General features: G+C 40.3%; 1 protein-coding gene across 1 annotated transcript in view; it reads left to right on the top strand.

Annotated features, from left to right (window-relative positions):
* slain1a (SLAIN motif family, member 1a) overlaps nucleotides 1-23,528 on the top strand; it is a 149,342-nt gene that overhangs the window by 86,183 nt on the left and 39,631 nt on the right. Inside the window, exons 3-4 of the mRNA XM_059969161.1 lie at nucleotides 5,908-6,057; nucleotides 19,096-19,428. Coding sequence (XP_059825144.1) covers nucleotides 5,908-6,057; nucleotides 19,096-19,428 — 483 coding nt within the window. The remainder of the gene's footprint in view (nucleotides 1-5,907; nucleotides 6,058-19,095; nucleotides 19,429-23,528) is intronic.

Here is a 23,528-nt window from a genome sequence, read left to right as displayed (position 1 = left end):
TCTATTGGGCAGAGTCCACTAGTCTCACAGATACTTGTATTTTTGTACATTTGACTTGCCGAATCAGATCATGGTGCAGCCAATCACGATATTTTCAACAATATATCTGTAGAAGTTTAGGGGACATGGTTAGAAAATAAGCAATTAATATATTTTGTCTTTTATAGACAGAATGAAGATTTAGACTAGCTTGTTGATTGCAAAACTAAACTTTAAGTTTTGTGAAATCTTTAACCGACTTGTATATTTCTTGAGCAAACATCCTCCTCTAGATCTTAAACCATGTGATTAGAGTTGGCTATTACTATTGACTGCATTGCTGCATGACATACATCTATGTTGTAATTTATGTGTTTTTTTAAAATCTTCTTTTAGTTTATGCACTTCAGTGGAGTTTTGTCAAATCTAATTCTGTGTCTTTGCTTTCTTTCCCTCAAAAGCCAATCGATGGAAAAGTCTCTTTTCGAGTTCTTATTCTTCTGGCCTTCCATGTAGTCCGTTTGCAGGGTATAGTCCATATACCAATGGGTTTAGTTCTCAAAGCCTCTACAAACCTGTTACTAAACAATTACTAATCCCTGAAAGAACAGGTAGAGTATAACACTGGAACAGCTTTAATATGTTTTGTTTCTCTTAATGTGAGCTTTGCATATGTATTGCTAACTGCATGCACAGCCTAATACAGTACAATTCCATGAAGGAAAACCTGGGTAATCATCTCATCTCTTTAGACTGAGACTTCTATAACAATAAAGAAACAAAGTTAAATCGAGCTTCAAGAAAAATTCATGTGCCATAAATGATGCTGAAAATTTAATGTTTTCATTTCAAAGATTCTTTCCAAGGAGAAGTTGCTCCCAATAAGTATGGCCTTAAATATGTTCAGTTGGCTTTAAATACAGATGTTGTCTCTATTGTTTCTACAATATCTAGGAAAGGTAGTTTAATTATGGTCATGTCCCAAACACATTCCAGTGTGGAGTAGAAATTCATGCTTCATTGTATGAGCTGAATGTGCAACATTATAATGACTGCACATTGAATATTCTTTTGAAACTTGGTTCTATTGCAATGAATTGGAAACATATTTCAGAAGCACAGTCCAGTACTCATAATTTACTTCATTTTAATATTAGGAACTTTAAAAACTTCATCTTATCCTGACCTGGGAAAGTAACAAATAAAGTAAGAACATGAAAATTAATTGATGCAGAGAAATTCAGATCAATGCATTTGTTTAATTTAACCTCAGCTGTTCAACTGAGATTTCCCTATGCATTGTTCCAATAATCCATTTATGTTCAGTGGGGTATCAGAGCAAAAACAAGAAGTTTCCAGACAACCACTTCAAGGTTGTCATTATTCCAAAAGTAATTTCAAGAGTGAAGCAACACCTAATCACTTTTAGCTGAACCAAAGATATTAGTTGCTGTTTATTAAAATTATTATTGACTCCTACTGGTAGAGCTCTACATTGGAATATTGTTTTATAGCTATTTACCCCTTTATATAATTTACTAGTTGATCCAGGGCCAAAGCATAGACTGTACAGCTCTTCTGAAATTTGAAGGGGCTGGCCTTAGAAATTGGGCTTAGTTTCCACAGTTTGTGTTTTGTCACAGAGGAACAGAGTTCTTGACAAAGGTGATTTATCTTTGTCCAATTCCAAATATAACCTGAAGGATGATCCAATGCAGAGGGGAACAAATACATCATCCTTTACTCCCATACCACACCCAGACACCTTCATCGATTTCCTGATGTTTGCACTTGAAGTGCGGTAGATATTTTTGTGAGCATTGGACTTTAGATGCTTGTGTCTTCAAAGTTACCCTACCAACGTTAGATCCAGCTAGTGATCAAACATTCCCATGAAATCCTGAGGTATTGGCTCCTACAACTCTCTCGATGGGGCTCTCCGTCTGCAAGATATTGACAAAGGACTTTTGACTTTTTGGGAAAGAAATGTTTTCTGTTGTATTTTTGTGCTTACTACAAGCAACTACTAATCCTTTTATGTTTAATTTTGAAGTCATATTTGAAACTGTGCCTTGTGTGCGTCATTGAAGTCACAAGTCCCCATGTTCTGTGTTGAAGTCCATCACCTGTGCTCCTTGTGAATTCATAGCAAGTATTTTCTCCCACAGTATTAAAATCTCTTCACCTCATGATCTTCCACCAGGATTAAATTGAGATGGCTATCAGCAAAGCCAGTATTTCTTTATACATCTGAATATTACCTCTATATTCCAGTGCCTGCTGTTTTGGCTCCTTCCCCAACAACTGGCATCTGTGTGTTGCTCTTTCACCATCCTCCATCAAAACAAACTGCAAGGCCAAGAAGACTCATGCTTAGAGTAGAGCTGCCATCTCTGCTATGGCACGGCAGAACAGAGGGTCAGCATCTTATCCACAATGACAGCTAGTGGCATCAGCAGCATTGGTGCCAGAAATTAATTGCCCAACTCGGGGTGCAATCCAATAAAACATCGTGTTTTAAGTTGTGTTCTTTTATCTGTTAATAGATCGCCACGTCCTTCCTTGCTTTGAAGAGTTTAATAGTACCATCTCAAGATCATTTCACTACCAGTGAATGTTTCCCGTAGAGTCCACGATAAAAAGATTGATCTTCCCCGTATGTAATGTGTTCCTTGCAGACACCGGGTGTGTGGCTTCTAGTCATTGGATGGAATAGAAGATGAATTCAGTTTTAGGTACAGGTTTAGGAGATAAGATAGATTTATTCTACATATTGCACATGAGGAAGTCATTTTCCCATTAGGTCAATGCTGGCTCCCAGTAGTGCATTCCCATTCGATCTATTCCCTACAATTTATTCTCTCTGACATGTCAACCAAATCCTCTTTGGTCCATTTGCCACTCATCACACCAAAGGGCAGTTTATCATAGTCAATTTGCACCCTTGTGGAAGGGGAGAGGAAACCAGAACACTCATTCGAAACTATTGGATAGAATATTTGAGCAACACACACAAAATGCTAGAGGAACTCAGCAAGTCAGGCTGCATTATGGAGTGGAAAAACAGTTGCTGTTTCGGCTTGAGAGTCGTCATTAGGATGGAAGTGAAGTGGTCATGGAGAGATGTGCACCTCCAATGGCCAGTGTCAGTGAGTGTACTTTTGTCCACTGTGTTCGGAAGGGTCAACAGTGAATACAATACTCTGAGTGCCCTGGTTTCCTCCCACTTCTCCAAAATGATTAGTGTTTTAACAGCCCACTATCAATTGCCCTAGTGTGCAGATTATTAGGTAGAATCACAAGTGATTTGATAAAAATGTGGGGGGAATAAAAATGGGATCAGTGTAAGTGGGTGCTTGATAGGCCACAGGGAGTATGGATTTGGTAGGCCAAAGGGTCTGTTTCTGTGCTAAATCTTTCTGCACCTCCATTGCTGAGAGAAGCAACAACTATGATCAGTAGTGAGCATAAACACAATGTAAAGAAGAACTGTACTTCTTTGAAAGTTCAACAGTACAACAGAAGTTTATTAATTAGTTTATTAATTAGTAGGCTACTTCATACTATGGTTAGTTTGTTTCAAGCAGCTTTAGAATCTGTCAATAATATGAAATCTGTTCAAATAAACCAGAACATATTCTGTGAATTCTGTTTAAGTCTCCTGCAGTGTGATGAGATAATCCAATGTAGAAAATTTGACAAAGCAAGGGCTGTTCCGTTAGACAACCGCATTCCTTCCCTGGTGAGATGTCAGGATGAATTGCACCAGACGCAATGCCAACTATAGATTTTTCTCCTGATCTATAAACCTGCAGGGGCTTCATGAAGCATGTACATTAATCTGTCTCCCATGTTTATGCAGGTATTGTTGAGACTTCAGTGCAGTGAGTCTGTATTCAACCAGTAATAATGTCATCAATAATAATTATCTCAAGCAGAAATGAAATCAAAATGAGTGTCAAGGAGAAAACAAAATAAGCTCCTGGTTTCTTCTATCTGATTAAACAAATTTTTGCAAAACAAAGATTTCTGCATTGCTTGTGAATCAAACTTAAATTCCACTGAGACCAGCTTAAAATATTAACTGCTTTTAACCTTCACACAGACATAGGCTTTCACCTTTAGCAGGGAAGTAAAATTCATGTGTTTGGATGAAGAAATTGGACAAAGTAATGATATGCAACTGAATGAAAGCAGCAAAATCTACCACCCCACTCACCCCCAAGGATGGAGGTTGCTCCGTGCACTTTAATAATGTGATTACTTTGGTTTTCCTTTCAACTTCTTACATGCATCAAACATTTCCCCCCATCCCCCCAACCCTACACACATCATATTGGCTTTCATAGTGAAATGTAAATTTGCTTGGCTTTTTCTTCAATGTTGAAGTACCTGGAAGTTCTGCTTATTTTAAGAGACAAAGTGAACACTTTTTCAGAACTGAGTGATGAACATTTAGCAGATTTGAGTGGTATTTTATTGTTTTGGTACATTAATGCTGGTGTTAACCCATCTGTTTTATATCTGTATTCCTTTTCCTAAATCAGAGGAATGCAGTGTAAACCTTATTAAAATTTTCAATTTATCTCGTTGAGCCTGAACATGAATGAAAAGTGGGTTTTATTTTGCATTTTATAAAATATGTTAGTATTTACTTTGATATACATTTCTCATTCAAAATAACCTCATTGTGTTATCAAGTTTCAATAGCTATCAAATCATTTTAAGCTCTGGTGAACAATATGAAGTTAATAGTTGTCTTATTCCATACCTTTTGTTTGTAATTCTCTTGCCAGGAGGAAATTCTCTCTGGTAGTCTCATGCATGTGCAGAACTTCACTCCTTATGTCCAATACATGCACATTTAATTTTATTGGCCATCTAGATTTTTACTTGGCTTTTAACTCAAGAAGTGCTAGCCTGGCTTCTGTGAATTTGTGTTCTTGCTAAATCCATTTTTAAGAGTGGTGGAGTATAAAAACCAAGAAAGCATCTTTTAGGGAACTTTTTATCCTAGTGGCGTTTTGAGAACAAGTTACAAATGTGGAGCTGAATTTATACTATTGTGTTTTACTGCAACCCCATGCTTATAATTAAAACTTCAATCTTACAACTAACTATATGTTGATGCAGTTTTATTCCAACAATTAGACGATAGTAAGTGAAGGTCAAAACGGGCAGTGTTTCTTGCCATCTTTACTGGTTTACTTCATTTGTAGTATTGTTTGTGACAACCAGGCCACTATAGTTTTCTGTTTGTTATTAGTCAACAGCAAAGGAACTGCAATGAGTTGAATTCATTAAATTACATAGACCATGTATGCAGGGCACCACAGTAGCGCCGCGGTTGTTGTGATGCTATTACGTCTTTCCAACACCATTCTGTAAGGACCTTCTGTACATCCTCTCTGTGGAATGTGTGTGTTTTCCCTGGGTGCTCCAGTTTCTGCCCACAATCCAATGGCATACTGTGTAGCTTAATTGGTCATTGTAAATTGTCCCATGATTAGGCTAGGGTTAATTAGGGTTGAGGAGTTGCTGAGGTGGTGTGCTCAAAGGGACAGAAGTGCCTACTCTGCGCTGTATCACTAAATAAATGAATAACAACCGCGAAAAGCAACTGTTCATAGGCAGGGTCTATAAAACTGGAAAGATCTATTAACTGAGGAAACAGAGAAACAGATTTTAATCTAGTTCTATAATCCATAGCTTGAAAGCAGGGGTAATTATCCAGTTCCCTTTGGACCTGAATACTTCAACTGATTTTCTGAGTGTGAACTTCTAATTTTTATTGCCTGATTTATCCTTTTTTGAGTCAGTCTTAGAAAGGGATTGAGAAGCAAATGTTGGCACACTTTTTTTAGTTAATTAAAATGTTTAAACCCCCATAAAATTCTAACACTTGCCTTTGCTTACACGTGTTCACAGGTTATGCAAATAGAAATCTGCCACTCAGCCCACAGTCGTCAATCGACAGTGAATTGAGCACTTCTGAGCTGGATGATGAGTCTATCTCCATGGGTTACAAACTACAGGACTTGACAGATGTCCAAATAATGGCAAGGCTACAAGAGGAAAGTAAGTGTGCTATAAGCTGATAGTAATATAGGGCAATAACTTACCAAGCATATATTCTGTGTCAAAGTGTGTTCGCAGCTTTAGCAGGTATGGTAATTCAGATATTTCTCTTTGGTTGAAACTTAACGCCATTTGAGAAGTCAAGTCATGGTTAAGCAACCATAATGGATTTCTGATGCACAAGTTTTTCAATACAGCTCATGATGGAAGACAGTCGACAATATTTGCTATGAAACTCTGTCTTGAATATCTCTGGGTGAATTAGGTCAGATGAAACTACAACTCTCAATTATTCTTGCATCATTGTTGTTGTGTCAATGAAGTCACTGGAAGTAAGTACTGGTAGATATGAAGTAGTCTCTTTACACGACAAAATATCACAAATAATCTGACAGCCTTTGGAATCATGAGAGAGAGAGAGAGAGAGAGAGACTTTTGAAGCAAGGTTTGCTTGACCCAACACTACACAATGTTTTATGTGCTAAAGATCAAAGAAAGTTCAAGACAATTCAAAGAAGTCCACACTTATATGCTTTCTTTGAACCACACGTGTAACAGTTTCAAATATCTGCATCTTCCCACCATCACACCCAAAATAAGTGTTAATTACTGTTGTATCCCATGCAGTGGGATGCTGGTTGGATTCATAAATATATAGACAATAATTTAAGTGGTTGTTTCTTGGACTGTTTGGTCTTCATTTTACTGTTCCGGCTCCATTTTAAATTTAATCTTCAATGCATATTTGAATCTGAAGGTTGGTCGCTGAAGACAATATTTTGTTATAGGTCCTAAACCTAAAAGACATCCTAAACTCTAACAATCATAATTTCTTTTCCTGCTTGCTGTATAAGGTACAACTCAAATTACTTTACAATCAATAAAATGCTTGAAATACTGACATATAATGCTGAAAACACTCAGAAGTTCAAGTCAGCAAAAAAGGAGGAGATAAAGTGAAGAAGTCATTAATGCACTGATCAATTTCTTAAATTGCTTTTTTCTTAAAATCTTGAACTTACTTTCTGAAATTTGTCATGTTTTATTTTTCCAAAATTTTTTCATGGGATGAGGCAAGGCTGGATCTTCATGGTATCACACTGCACAGAAACAGGCCATTTGACCCAAATGATCATACTAACTATCAAGTACCTATCTAAACAGATCCAATTTACCTTTACTTCTCTAGAGCCTCTTTTGTTCATAGAAGTACTGTAGAAATTTAATAAACATTGTGAGTCTCTCTGCTTCAACTACCCCTTGTATCAGTGTGAGATGAGGAACTGCTGCATACCTGTTTTGCAGAAATGAGGTTCCAGGACAACGTCCCATGTCCCATCAGTCTTCAGGCCATGCCATTCAGGGACTTGTGCTAATATTTTTTGTGACTGCATGTGCTATCACAACTATATATGCTGCGTGTGACAGTATGTACTGTGTTCTGACCATTGGCCCTGCAAGAACTCTGTTTCATTTAGCTGTATACATGTGTATGGTTGAATGACAATTAACCTTGAACTTACTCTTGACAAACTTGGGTTGTTTCCTCTGGAGGGCTGGAAGCTGAGGGGAGACCTGAGAGAACTTTGTAAGATTATGAGCAGATATGAAAATGGCATTTAAGAGGCTGTTAGACCGACAGTTGAATAGGCTGGAAATAGAAGCATATGGATCAAGTAGAGGAGGTAGAAAATCAGTTTAATTTGGCATCGTATTTGGTGCAGATGTTATAGACTGAAGAGCTGTGCTGCTCAACATTTGATGTAACTCACCAGGCAGTGTGTTCCAGATTCCATCCACCCTCTGGAACAGATGGTTCTTGTGAATTGCTCTCAGGCCATTTTTAATGAACAGTCATTAAACTATCAGAAGCGAAAGCATCGAATGTGGAAATACTCAGTAGCACCAGTGGAAAACAAGTTAAAAAGGTTATGTTTCAGGTCAATGAAGAGCACAGCAACTAATTTTAGTAAGGCTGACTCCCACTATTAGTAACATGGTACCAATTAAATTACTGTTAACTTGAAGAAATTAGAGGAATAAATAGTGGGCACACTTTTCAAAAGAGCGCTAGATCTTTCACATCCTCCTATAGGAGTGGTCGAGGGCTTAACAAAGTTTGTAGCAGAAGACAAGACCTTAGCACTGCACAAGCCTGCCAAAGTCTAGGTTTTTACAGACAAACTCTGATGTCAGACTTGAACCCAACACCTCCTGACTCGGAGGTGAGTGTGCAAACAGTTGAGCCAGAGCTAACACTGGCACGCTGGAGTGATCACAACACCAGGTAACACTGCTGAACTAATTAGAATAATGTGTCAATTTTCATTTAATTAGGCAGTTGTGATGTGCAATCTACTGTTAATTCCAAGTGACAATTCAAATTAGCTGATGACTTAATTTAGCGCTAAACCCCAATTGAACCATCTTGTTTACCATACTTATTTTGAATTACTGCCTCTTTCAAGTTCATCACATAAAAAGTTATGTTGAATTACCAGGAGTATGACAGACAGACATACTTTATTGATCCCGAGGGAAATTGGGTTTCGTTACAGCTGCACCAACCAAGAATAGTAAAGAAATATAGCAATATAAAACCATAAATAATTAAATAATAAGTTAATCATGCCAAGTGGAAATAAGTCCAGGACCAGCCTATTGGAACAGGGTGTCTGACACTCTGAGGGAGGAGTTGTAAAGTTTGATGGCCACAGGTAGGAATGACTTCCTATGACGCTCAGTGTTACATCTTGGTGGAATGAGTCTCTGGCTGAATGTACTCCTGTGCCTAACCAGTACATTGTGGGGATGGGAGTCATTGTCCAAGCTGGCATGCAACTTGGACAGCATCCTCTTTTCAGATGCCACAATTAGAGAGTCCAGTTCCACCCCCACAACATCACTGGCCTTATGAATGAGTTTGTTGATTCTGTTGGTGTCTGCTACCCTCAGCCTGCTGCCCCAGCACACAGCAGCAAACATGATAGCACTGGCCACCACAGCCTCGTAGAACATCGTCAGCATCGTCTGGCAGATGTTAAAGGACCTCATTCTCCTCAGGAAGTAGAGACAGCTCTGACCCTTCTTGTAGACAGCCTCAGTGTTCTTTGACCAGTCCAGTTTATTGTCAATTCATATCTCCACGTATTTGTAATCCTCCACCATGTCCACACTGACCCCTTGGATGGAAACGGGTGACAGGTGCTTTAGCCCTCCTCAGGTCCACCACCAGCTCCTTAGTCTTTTTCACATTAAGCTGCAGATGATTCTGCTCGCACCATGTGACAAAGTTTCCCACCCTGTCTCCTGTAAAAATGGAATTCACCTTTCTTAGTTCCTTCGTCTCCACCGTACCTATTCCCAGGATGAGGCTTTCTATTCCAGGACATCAGAGATGTCCTCCATCATAGAATGGAATTTCTCTTCCTCCACCTTCTTTGCTGTCCTCACCTGATCTCCTTTATTTCCCTGACATTCACACTCACCACATTTTCTCCGCCCGCCATAACAGTGATAGAGTTCCCCTTATCCTTTTCTACCACCCCATGAGCATCTGCAACCAACACATTATCCTCCACAGCTTCTGTCATCTTCAACAGAATCCTACCACCAAACACATCTTTACGTCACCCTCACTCTCTGCTTTCAGCTGGGATTGCTCACTAGTGCTTCCCTTGCCCATTTGTTCCTTTCCACTAATCTCCCTCCTGGCACATACCCATGCAAGCAGTAGATCTGCTACACTTGCTCATTTACCTCCTCCCTTACCCTTGTTTAGGGTCCCAAACAGTCCTTCCTGGTGTGGCAACACTTCACGTGCAAGTTTGTTCTGGTCATCACTTGTATACGGTGCTCCCGATGTGGCCTCCTCTACATTGGTGAGACCTGATTAACTTGGCAGACCACTTTGTCGAGCACCTGCTCTCCACATGTCAAAAGTGGAGTCGTCCAGTGGCCAACCATTTTAATTCCTATCCACATTCCCATTCTGACAGGTCGGTCAATGGCTTCCTCTTTTGCCCCAATGAGGCCATTTTCAGGGCCAATCCTCATATTCTGTCAAAAAAGCCTCCAACCTGATGGCGTTGACATCAATATCTCCTTCTGGTAAAAAAAAATCCTCCTTCTTCTCTCTTCTTCTATTCTCCACTCTGTCCTCTTACCTCTTCTTCTCAACTGCCTATCACTTCTTCTGGGATTCCCTCATCCTCTCCATGCTCCACTCTCCTCTCCTATCAGATTCTTTCTCCTCCAGCCCTTGACTTTTCCCACCCACCTGGCTTCACCTATCACCTTCTAGCTAACCTCCTTTCCCTCCCACCACCTTTTTATTATGGCATCTTCCTCCTTCCTTTCCAGTCCCGAAGAAGGGTCTCGGCCTAAAACGTCAACTGTTTATTGACTTCTGTAGATGCTGTCTGACCTGCTGAGTTGCTCCAGCATTTTGTATGTGTTGCTCTGAATTTCCAGCATCTGCAGAATCTGTTGTGTTTGTGGCTGTGCTGTAATTCTGATTGATGAATACTTTAAGAGTAATGCAATGCTTTATTGTTCATTCCTATGAGCTATTTATAATTTTCTCCAGTGCTTGGTATAGACCTGATTATGTGATCAACGAGATATCTGTTTCTGAGACTATATTTCTATTTATAGTAATCTAATGGGAATTTATCATAATTTAAAATCCCTCAGAGTAGATCTCTTACTAAAAGAGAGTTTCATGGCTGGATGAAATGTTGACCTCAAAAAAGATTTTAATGCTGACAGGCTGTTTTTGAATATGGTATGTTAATTAGTCACATTGTTTTCAGTTCTCAAATATTAGTTTTGTAAATAACTATGTAGTTCACTCTCTTCTAATACTGCAAATAGTATTAGTATTGATATATTGATTACAGATTTATTCAAATGAACAATTTTAAAGGAGCTTGTTTATTATTGATTATTTTGCTTGATCTTTTAATAAATATTATTTCTGAAAAGTATCATTCTGACCTTCGGGTATTGCAAGAAGCTTCACAGATAATGAAGTGCATTTGAAGTCGTCAAAGTACAGTATAACTTGCACAGAGCAAGTTCTCTAACAACAATGTGATAAGGATCAACTTGCTGATGTTTACTGTGAGTTTGACCAAACATTTTAATTCCCATTCCTGTCCCCACACGTAGGTCCATGGTCTCCCCTTGTGATTGGCAACACCTTATTTTCTGCCTGGGTGGCCTCCAACTTGATGGTGTGAATATCGATTTCTCCTTCGGGTTAAAAAAAATTCCCTCTTCCCTGTTCTATTCCCCATTCTGGCTTCTCACTTCCCCCTGGTTTCCCACCTCCTCCCCTTCCTCTTATGGTCCACCCTCCTCTCCTATCAGATCTCTTCCTCTCCAGCCCTTTATCACTCCCACCCACCTCATTTCACCTATCACCTTCTAGCTAATCTCCTTCCCCACCACCCACCACCTTTTTATTTTGGTGTTTTCCTCCTTCCTTTTCGGACCTGAAAAAAAGGTCTCAGTCCGAAATGACGACTGTTCGAAAATTTCCACAGATGCCTGACTTGCTGAGTTCCTCCAGCGTTTTATGTATGTTGAGTTAAATTGTATGTCTGTATGTAGAATAAATGAATGCAAATGACATAATGTTAGTGAAAGAAATGGCTAGTGTCTGTTTGGTTGCATTAAGAGGTTTATCCAAGCTTTGGATTCAGTACAATTTATTAAACATGTGGAAGATTGGCATTTGACCGAGCTTTCAGAAGTGCAATTTTCATTCATTGTCCAGGAAATTCAGCCATCATCAAACATAAGTAAGATGGTCATTAAATGTCAGAAGGTAACAGTGAAAACTCCCCTTAGAAGCAAGGTCACCTCCATTGAATGCATGTGATGTAAGTTCTTGCTCCAGATGCAATGGGAGTTACTCACCACAGACCTGTTCCTTCGATGAAACAAGTTATTGCATGTGTTATTAAGGTAATTGATTAATGGCACGTAAATCGAAACTCATAGCAACTAACCAGATTTTTGCAACCACAATCAGAAAGAGATTTCCCCTTCAGTACGTCAAATGAAATCAGATTCCAATAGACCTGACTTACACACTGACTATTTCCAGAAGTGGCAGGAAGCATTGAGCTTTCAAAACACACATAAGGAGGAAATGACCAAGCAGTTGAAATAAATATTGAAGCAATCACAGATTGTTGTGCTTTGAGCAAAAATCCCTACCGGGGGAATTTGGTCATTTATTGTTAAAAGAAAGTACTGATGTCCTCAATACGAATGCTAGTGAAATGGTGAAGTTTTAGGATGAATACAGTACATTGTCTGATTATACTGACTAATGATTAGAATTCCAAGTAACTTGCAGCACTGGGGAGACCAAAGGTGAATTGGAAAAGCATGTTTAGCCCCCATGTAGATACTGCAAGTTTACCTTGGGTGACAATAGTAACAGTTAGCACTGCTGCTTCATTGCTCCAAGGACTGGGTTCAACACTGATCTCAGATGCTGTCTGCATGTAATTTGCACCTGCACGCAGTGACCTCGTGGGTCTAGACTGGATGCTAATCCCAGTGATGTGCTGGCAAGTAATTAGAAACTTTAAATTTCTCATTAGTGTAGGGAAGTGGCAAAGGAATCAAAGGGATTTGTGAGTGAGGGAATAAGTTGCAGGACTACAGTGAAATAAGGAGAGGGGGAGCAGCACTGATTACATTGCTTTATTGGGAGCTAGCATAAATTCAGTGGACAGAATGGCCTCCTCGTACCTCTTACCCAACAAGCAATATGAGAAACCATTAACAGTTTCATACTGAAAATTACTAGCCACAAGCCAAACATCCATTTAAAATCTGTTGCCCACTGTATACCTTGACAAGTTAGAAGACATGCAGGAAAAGGATAGGGAGTTTGAAGAAGAATGTGCTGTTGCAATATCAGCTTAAAATAATCGGGCAATCCAGATTGAGTGCTCATATCCAAAACTGCCGAGTCAGTTTGCTAGTGCAGTGTATAAAGCAAATCAACACACTTTACTTTGATCCCTTAATTTATTTACATTGAATTGGCAGCAGGATCCAATTTATTTGTTTGCTCACCAAAAAGAGAATCAACCTTGCCTCACCACAAATAGACAGAATAATCTGTACCAAATTGCTTTATGGAGTTAAGTTGTCACTGAAGGTTTTACAGTTGATAATGGACAAGATTCAGTAAAGCATAGTCTATTGCTTATCTAACCAGGATGAGCTTGTTTTAGCACCTGGGACAAAATCCATCTCCTTATACAAGTGGTATTCAAATGACAAATTGTCAGGATGTGTATCGTAGACAGCTGGATGATATGTTTATCTTGAACTGGTGGTGAACAGTAATGGTTTATAACCCATCAGAAGCAAGATGGAGCAGAGCTCAGAATTTTTTCTTGGGCATAGTTTAGTATTCTTATTGAGTGTCAACACTAATGCAGCAGTTGATATAACAAAGTGAAGCTTGAACATGGAGTGAAGATTAATGGAGAGCATACAGCTTACAAAAAACAGAGCTTAATAACCAAAGGTTACTGGTAGATTGTGATTGGAAGATCACATTGAAGCTTGAGTGCAATTTGCCAAAATCTTAGCCAAGAGGAGCCAATGTACCTTGAAAGTGAATGAAATTATGCACAGAGAGTAGAAAAGGTGCTACCATTAGTTCTTGGTCTGAAGAAATTCCTCAAATGAAGTTAACATGAGTTTATTTTCATGTGCACAAGAACAATGAACTACAGGTACAGAGAATAACTTGCTTGCAGCAGCATCACGGACATGCAGGTGCAGAAACACACAGGTTGCAAATTATGCGTAAAGAGAGAGGGAGAGAAAACAAACCACAAAACAACACCTTAGTGCAAAAGAGACATGACATCATATTGGGAAGGGCTTTCATTTCAATCCTGGATCATAAGCTATTCAACATTGATGATTTCATTCATGGCAGCTTCTAGTCTACAGAGAAGTATGAGTATATCAATACTCCTGCATGTTGAGATCAATCTTGCAAACAATTGTAATTTGAGATGTTTCATCCAACCTACATCCCAAAGATGTAGTGAGAACATGAATTTTATCTGACATTTCGATGAGATGACTTTCCAAGTGCAGTTGCAGAAGCCACTGAGATGACATATCAAGACATGCTTCTGAAGTCAGAATCAGATCAGGTTTAATATCGCCAGCATAGGCTGAGAAATTTGTTGTCTTTGTGGCAGCTGTACAATGCAATATATCGTAATAGAAAAAAATGTGAATTGCAGTGTGTGTATACTTATTTTATATAAATTATATATAATATAAATAGTTAAATTAAATAAGATTCCTTTTCCAAGATGGCGGCACGACACAGATTGCAGCAGCCACTCTGGAGCTGATTATCTGTTATTTGTGAAGTGGGGTGCCGTGTGCAATCATAATCGATTGAAAACGGATATGGGAGCACGGAGGAACATAGGGAAATCTCCAGGAAGACCTTCCTTCTTCGTTGCTGCTGCTGCTGTGAGGTCTGGGACTCTTCTGGGAATAGCAGGCCCCCAGTCCTTGGGGTCGCGTTGGCGAGGCCGTCTTAATACGCTCGGCAGAGGATGATGCTTGGAGAAGCTGTGCCGGAGGGGATGGTCGTCGGCTCGGAGGTTCGACGGTCTCAGAGTCCACTGCGGTCAGGTCGCTTTCAGTGTGTGCTGCATCTGCGGCGCCGTGGAAGTCCATAGCGGGGGTATTCCCTTCTGCCGCCGGCATGGGATAGCGAGTCTGTCGGGACCCTGGGGGCTTGTGGAAACTGTGTGGTGATTTCTTTTGAACTTACAGTCCTTTAACATCTTTGGACTATTTTTGCTGTACTGTGCCCATAGTCTATTTTTTATCAATTATGCTATTGTTTGCACTGTTGTAACTATGTGGTTTTGTGCAGGTCTTGTAGCTTTAGTTTTTGGTCTTGTTTGGTGGATTTGGAGCTCCTCTCCAGGGAACATGCTAAGACGGTAGCGCGATATTAATACGCAGCAGCCTCTCCGGACTCTGGATTGGGGATTGCCAAACATTATGTGGATTTTCTAGTGTAGTCTGTTTTGTCATATGCTTTTGTGATATCATTCTGGAGGAACGTTGTCTCATTTTTTAACTGCATTGCATTTGTGGTTTCTAAATGACAATAAATTGAATCTGAATCTGAAGTAGTGCAAAAATAGAAATTAAAAAAGTAGTGAGGTAATGTTCATGGGTTAAATGTCCATTCAGAAATCAAATGTCAGAGGGAAAGAAGCTGTTCCTGAATCATTGAGTGTGTGACTTTAGGCTTCAGTACCTCCTTTCTGATGGTAGCAATGAGAACAAAGCATGACCTATGTGATGGGGTCCTTAATGGCTTTGCTCCTTAAATGTGTCCTGGATACTGTGGACTTGATTTGTGAATGAATGATTGGACCAGTTCAGATAAGTGTCCAAAGGTGAATATACAATCATTTTAAATGAGCAGATTCAAATTGTTCACTGATCAAGGATTTCTGAAGTGAAGTCATCGAAATATCCTCCCAGTGTTCTGAGAAGATGGATCTTTGATAATGTCCCCCCAGAACCTGGTAGCATTTGAAACATGAAAGTAATTGCCAAAAAGTATCTTTGCTAGTGATTATTAAAGATTTTGACAACTTAGTAATGATATCAGAATGATCAAAAACCTTCACAAACACGACAGTGGTTGATGTACAGTTTTGGAGTCCATGTTGTTTTTTGAGCAAACATCATTGATTATTTACTGGAGCGACTCCAGATACTGTAGCCTGGGGCAAAATACAAGTTGCTGGAAGGACTCAGTGACTTGAGCAGCATTTGTGAAGGCAATGACTGATGTTTCGAGTCAAGATCGTGCATCAGCTCTGGTGATCTTCTATTCCTTTGATGTTCAACATAAATGTATGGAAGTTTAGATAGGATCATGCACAACAATGGAAATTTTATGAGGTAAAATTGATTATTACTCCATGAGGTGTAGCTGATAAATTGGTGACAGATTATGGATGTCTTTCCAGGGTAACTCCAACATAATCATGAGTCAGCTAACATCTTGTTCAAATATTGTACAGAGTTGTTGATGCATTGCAGATTTTGAATGTGATTGAGTTTAATGACCTGCTTAGAAGAGAAAATGTAGAAACTACTCTAGAAACAAAAGCAAAATTTTGATTTATGTTGCAATAACTCATTGGGAAGAGGAAAAGAGAAGCCATTGGAGTAACATGAGAAAGTGGGAGTATTAAGACTGTTGAGCATGAGTAGGGGATTGGTTAAGGTTAAAAGTGTGCACTTCTAAACTGTATCTTTGCAGCTTGTCAGAAGTATTCGTATTGACTGAACAATTACAGCGAGAGATGCATACTATAGAAACATGTATGTTAAAGAAATATATGATAACAAATTCCTTCCAGAAATGGATACAAAACTAATTTCTTGAGGAGATGCACTTACAGGGAGTGGAATCAGGATGCTTGTCTGATCATGAAGTAATACTACAGACCCAAATGCAATTAAAAAGGGTCAAGTGCACATGAAAGCCAAGTAGCAGGTTGAACTAGTGATTTCTCATTTACATACTTGTGCACAATACATGATCATTTTTTCAATTGATGTAATGATCAAATAAGGTAATAATGTCATTGTGCATGTGATGTAAGCAAACATTGGATATTGTTCGCCTGCTGTAAAGCACACACCCATGTCCTGAAACTCGTACATGTGTAGTATGAATAGATGGTAGTAGCAAAAAAAAGCTGTGTCACAGACTATCTCCAAATGCATTACATACAGTACATAACAGGCTGCTTTAGAAGATTCTTCAGCTCCTTTTCCAACTACTGCTGGTAGTTTCTAAGGACAACTCCAGAGAGATTATGGGTCCTTTCACAACCGTCTCACCCCCAAAGTGTAGCCTCAGTGTAGCCCTCGACCGGGGGTCGGCAACCTGCGGCTCCCGAGCCATTTGTGGCTCTTTCACCTCTGTGCTGCGGCTCCCTGTGGCTTTGGGAAATAATTGGTCAGTATTTAATTAAAATGTATTTTATGTTAGTTTGTTAGCTTTTGAAATGTAATTATGGTGATCTTGTACAACCTAAGTGTAGCGACACATTTCCTGCCACATCCGAAACGGCTCACAATTAGCCAGCATTCCGGCTAAGGGAGATAGCCTACGGGGGTTTGTGAGTACGTGTCTTTTGCAGCATCTGCGTCCATGGGGGCTGGGTTGAGGGAGGCTTAAAAGCAAGGCTGTTTAGTTCGAATAAAGCTATCTTTGACTGCAGTTTACTGACACCGCTACAACGTGTTTTTATCGCTGGCTGTCCAGACGGAAGGTGCTGAAACGCTTTGTCGCGTGTCTGGAAGAAGTGAAAACTTTCCTGGGCAGCAAAGGGCTCACCTTTCCTGAGCTGGAACAACCAGAGTGGCTGGAAAAGCTACACTTCATGGTAGACATGACAGCGCACCTGAACACGCTGAACACAGCTCTTCAGGGGAAAGGACGTACAGCCCTGCACATGTTGGAGGATGTTTTGGCATTCGAGCGCAAGTTGACAATGCTTGCCAGAGATTTACAGAAAGGCACTTTGTCTCACTTCCCCAATTTGAGAGAGTTCAAACAAGGTCACGACATGATAATTTCGGAGTATTTACATTCTGCAATCATCGCAATGCAAACATCGTTTGGGAAACGCTTCTGTGAGTTCAGAGAGGAAAAAAACACATTATCCTTCCCGGTCACTCCCTTAAGCATCGATCCTTCCCTACTGAATACGACTGCATTGGCAGGTGTGAGTCAACCTGATCTTGAGATGGAACTGGCCGACATAGCCGACAAAGACATATGGGTGTCCAAGTTTAGACGCTTGACAGCAGACCTTGAAGATGTTGCCCGTCAGAAGGCCGTTCTTGCTCAGAAACACAAATGGAGTGATATTGAAAACCTCACAGATGACAGCTTGCGATCCTGTGTAAAGATGAAGGTGACATCATACAGCCCTGATGTGCAGACGCTGTGCGCTGAGGTCCAGGAGCAGAAATCCCATTAACCAAGTATGATAAATATTTTAATTGCCTATTATTTTACTTATATTCATATTTTTTCATTGTTCAGTGAAATAGTCCTTTCATTTTTCAGGATGACAGCTGGCTGACGTTATTTTTGGTTTGCTGCTGGCGGAAAATTTAAGTTCGGCGTTTTTCATAAATACAAGAAGGACTCAAATAGACATTGAATATTTTACTTAAAAGTAACTTTCAACCCAACGTCTTTTTTTCGGAGTTCAAAATGTTTTTGTTGCATGCAGAAATGTAATTTCGTTTTCTCTGCAGGAGTTCATCAATTTCATAAATGCAACACATTATAGTTTGTTTATACATAGCATAAAGGCAAAAAAAACGTTGTATGCAGTGTTATTTCATTTTAAATGTCAAACGGGTTTTGCGGCTCCCAGTGTTTTCTTTTCTGTGGGAAACGGGTCCAAGTGGCTCTTTCAGTGGTAAAGGTTGCTGACCCCTGCCCTAGACCCATCTCTGGAATGGGATTTGAACCCACGACTTTGGGGCTCGGAAGCAAGCTCACTCCCAACTAATCCAGGGATAACACAGTAATCTGTGAATTGCAGTTATTCATAGTGTCATCAGGATTTAGTTTTTAAAACAAAGTCAATTATGGTCATTCATAAATTGGGAGCTTCTACTTAGACAGGGAAATTAGGGCAGCATGATCGTGTAGTGGTTAATACAACGCTTTACAGTAAAGTTGACCTGTGACCTCATGGGTTTCGCGTGGATGCCCCAGTTTCCTCTCGCAGTCCGGTTGGTAGATTAACTGGTCATTGTAAGTCGTCTGGTGACTTAGGCTGGGATTAAATCAGGGGGGTAGATTGCTGGGCGGCGTGACTTGATGGGCCTATTTTGCTGTCTATCTCAATTTTGAAAAATATTATTTTCTAATTCTGTTTATACTCATTTTTTTTTCCTGACCTCCAGGTCTCCGACAAGATTATGCTTCCACTTCAACAACTATCTCTCAGCGCAGCTCCAGTACATCGCTGTATTCAGTAAAGCGGGGCACAGGGAGTGACCAGGAATATGACTGCTGCAGCCTTGAAGACGAAGAAGAATTTGACCAGCTTCCGCCACAGCCTCGACTCACCAGGTGCTCTCCACCATTACGAAGTATGCCACATTCACAGACTTTTTCCAGCATTAGAGACTGCAGAAGAGGCCCAGCACCTTCCTCCTACTTGAATTCCAGTGCTTGTCCATCCTATTATTCACAAGGTCACACAGCTGAGCAACAACAGTACCGAACAAGTGCAGGTAAAATCCTAAACACACTGTTTGTATTTATACAACAACACACACAAAATGCTGGTAGAACACAGCAGGCTAGGCAGCATCTATAGGGAGAAGCGATGTCGACTTTTCGGGCCGAGACCCTTTATATTTATATATTTAATGCAAATCAAGACAGAACTACCCATGTGGAGTTTAGAGGTGCTCTTTTTGCAGTCACCAATCAGAAATAGCAGATACATGGAAGAGATGGGGTCTTCAATTTACATGGTACACTTGTGAAGTTTGCAGTTCTGAAATTTTAGCTTCATTATTTCAGCACCCAATAAAACATTTTGTGCATTTTATACATCTTGAAAAAAGATTGCTTTTAACTTACTTGTGTTAATCTTAAATATGCATGAGAGCATCTACAGTACCCTGCATTGATCTTCTCTGAGGATCGTTGTCTTGTAGTGGGGGAGAGGTTTGTGAGTTTCTGAGATCCCAGAGCGATATCATCATGAGTTTAGCCAAGCTCCTACTAGGGTCACCAGTCAAGGGGTGAGGGTCAAGGGGGAGGATCTAGACCACTGTTCTCAACCAATTAATGGTAGGGGACCATGGCATAAAAGGTTGTGAACCCCTGGTGCAGGCAATAAACGATCTAACCAAGACTTCAATGACAGAACTGGTGGCAGGTAATGACACATCACAATGGCAGTAAAGGTGGAGGAAGTCTGCAGCAGCAGAGGGGTCCCCAGTTGTCTTGCATATCAATGTCACAGGACACTGACCCAGATCTGTCAGGAACCGTCTGGTGGATGTCTGTGCAAGTCTCCCCACATTAAACAAAGTCATGCACAGGCAATCACCATTTAAGTGGATCTGGATTGACTTCTACAGCCACCTGAAAACCTATCAATAAGCAACCCCACAGGAGAACATCAGACTCACCTCGAGTGATTGTACTACTTACACTACATTGCCCTGCCTGGTCTGACTCACTGCTTTTTAACTCCACTCCAGTGAAGGAACTACCAGACCTGGCTAAACTACTGTTGCAGTTTAAATGTGAATTGTAGTGCTTTTTTTTTTCAAAATAACAATTGGTAACATTTCAAAAAAGAACTTACAACATTCTCAAAAATTTGTACATTGCATACCTCTTGTACTGCAGATACACTTGTACCATTTTCAGCCTCCAAGGGCCAAATACCTGTGAGATAATGATTTAAATCTGAATTTCTGCTGAATGTCTACAAACTTGAAATTTGACCTGCTTTCAGGTCGCTCTTCTTCCTGGATCCAAACTGTACTTCCAGTAACCTTGAGGAATGTCCCATTGGAGCTAATGTGACACCACCCTGGTATTGGGTATAGATAAATGTCATTGTAACTTTTTTTAAGTTGACTTCTCAGATATGCTGAAGTTTCAATACAGATCTATGAATAGTCAAGTCAAGTTAAAATAAGAGTTATAAATATTGATTCAGTGTTCAGGCAAATGTACATCGAAGATCTTGTTTTAAATTACTCACCTAAAATAATTTTCCATTGGAGATACAAAGCATGTTGGAGTCTCAATAGATCTAATGCATGAATCAAACTGCTGAAGGAACTTACTGGGTTCAGTTGGATCTGTGGAGTCAAAGGGACAGTTGTGTTTCTGGTGGAGGCACTTCATCAGGAGTGCGACTTTTGAAGTAAGTTTACCAACATATCAAGAGGTGATGGGCGGTTGAGACAGGGCTGGAATGTGATAAGTGGAACCAGGTGAGTTCCATGTACAAAGTAGATTTATTATCAAGGTAAGGTACATATACGTCACCATGTATTAGATGATTAGGAGATAGTATGATTATTTACTGTAATTATTTAGTGTAATTAAAGTAAGTGATAGAGTCATAGAACACCATAGCACAGAAGCAGGCCTTTTGGCCCACCTAGCCATCCATCTGCCTTGTCCCATCGACCCACACCCAGTCCGTAGCCCTCCAATCCCCTCTCAACTACGTACCTATCCAAATGTCTCTAAAATGTTGAAATTGATGCCGCATCCACCACTGACGCTGGCAGCTCATTCCACACTCCCACCATTCTCTGAGTGAAGAAGTTTTCCTTCATGTTTCCCGTAAATATTTCTCCTTTCGTACTTAACCCATGACCTCTGGTTCTAGTCTTGCCCAACCTTAGTGGACAAAGCTCGATTGTGTTTGTGCTATCATTACCCCTCATAATTTTGCCTACCTCTAACAAATCTGCCCTCATTTTTCTTTGCTCTAGGGAATAAAGTCCTAACCTGTTCAACCTCTCCCAATAACATAGGATCTCAAGTCCTGGGAACATCCTTGTACATTTTATCAGCACTCTTTCAATCTTGCTGACATCTTTCCTGTAGATAGGTTTCCAAAGCTGCACATAATACTCCAAATCCAACATAGCATTGCAACTCCTGTACTCAGTACTTTGATTTATGGATGTCCATATACCAAAGCATTCTATATGACTTTGTAGAGCTGAGACGCCATTTTCAAGGAATTATGAATCTATATTCCCAGATCCCTCTGTTATAGTGCACTCCTAAAGGCTGATTTATACTTCTGTGTTAAATGTATGCCATAAGTATAGCGTGGCCACGTAACCTACGATGTACCCTACGCCATAGCTTGACGCACACCTCTTCAAAAATGTAACTGTGCGTCACGGTGAAGCAGACCGCAACAACTGTGATTGGTCCGCTTGGTAGCATCGCATTTCCTTCTGTCTGTAGGCATACTGTGCGTACACTGATGCGAAATAAATGGTTGGAGATGATGAACAAAATCGTCAAATCTACCCGCCAACATCCGAAAGTATTTGAAATGTGTTTCCTCGTCCATGTCTCTCAGTGGCCAGGCAAGCACAGAAAATTCACCCTCCTTCATTCGCCTCAATCCGTTCAATGGTCGTACACACCATCTGCTCCGACGTCTTCTCTCTCTTCTGTGTTGCAGTAATTTCAATAAAAGTGAACCCTTGTTCAATATTTATTAGCTCCAACTCCAACATGATGCGCTCTGTCGCCATTAGAAACCCCACCGCCAACTAGTGCTTTGATGGTGAACTGCAGAGCGACAGAGACACACCACCGCACAGGTATAAATGCTCACTACGGCGCAGGCCACTTACGAAGGCTGCGGCGTAGGCTACTGTGCAGAAGTATAAATCAGCCTTTAGTGCCCTACTGCTTATCATGTAACGGTAAGCCCTGGTTTGTCACCCCAGAAAGCAACACCTCACACTTGTCTGCATTAAACTTTATTTGCCATTTTTCCACCCCTTTATTCAGCTGGTCCAGATCCCACCACAAGTTTTGATAGTCTACTTCATTGTCAATTAGATGCCCACTTTTCGTGTCGTCTGTAAATTTGCTGATACAGTTTACCATAGTGTCATCCAATCATTGATATTGATGATAAACAACAATAGGCCCAACACTGATCCCTGCAGCACACCACTAATCACTGGCCTCCAGTTAGAGAGGCATTGCTCGACTACCACTCTCTGGCTTCTCCCAAAAAGCCATTGTCTAATCCACTCTGCTATCTCATCTTGAATGCCAAGCAACTCAACCTTCTTCACCAACCTCACATGTGAGGTTTTGTCAAAGACCTTGCTAATGTCCATGCAGGCAACACCCAGTTCCTTCCCTTCATCAATTTTCCTGGTTGCTTCCTTGAAAAAGATTGATTTGTTATGACCGACCATGCACAGAACCATACTGACTATCTCTAGTAAGTCCCTGTCTATCCAAATGCTCATATATCTGGTCCCTTAGAGTACCTTACAATAACTTTCCCATTACTGATAACAGGCTCACCAGCCTATAATTTTTTGGCTTATATTTAGTCTTCCTTCAGCAACATAACCTCACCTGTGGCTAAGTATCTCTGCTAAAGCCCTGCAATTTCTGCACTAGCTTCCCACAGTGTCCGAGGGAATACCTTGTCGGGCTCTGGGAATTTATCCACCCCAATTTACCTCAAGTCAGTCAATGCCTCCTCTTCTAAAACCTGTACAGGGTTCCTGACCTCACTGCTGCTTTGCTTCACTTCTATAAACTCTGTGTCCGTCTCCCGAGTAAATGCAGATGCAAAGAATCC

This window comes from Hypanus sabinus, chromosome 5 (assembly GCF_030144855.1).
Source record: "Hypanus sabinus isolate sHypSab1 chromosome 5, sHypSab1.hap1, whole genome shotgun sequence".
Lineage (NCBI taxonomy): Eukaryota > Metazoa > Chordata > Chondrichthyes > Myliobatiformes > Dasyatidae > Hypanus > Hypanus sabinus.
This window is presented reverse-complemented; position numbering and strand designations above follow the sequence as displayed.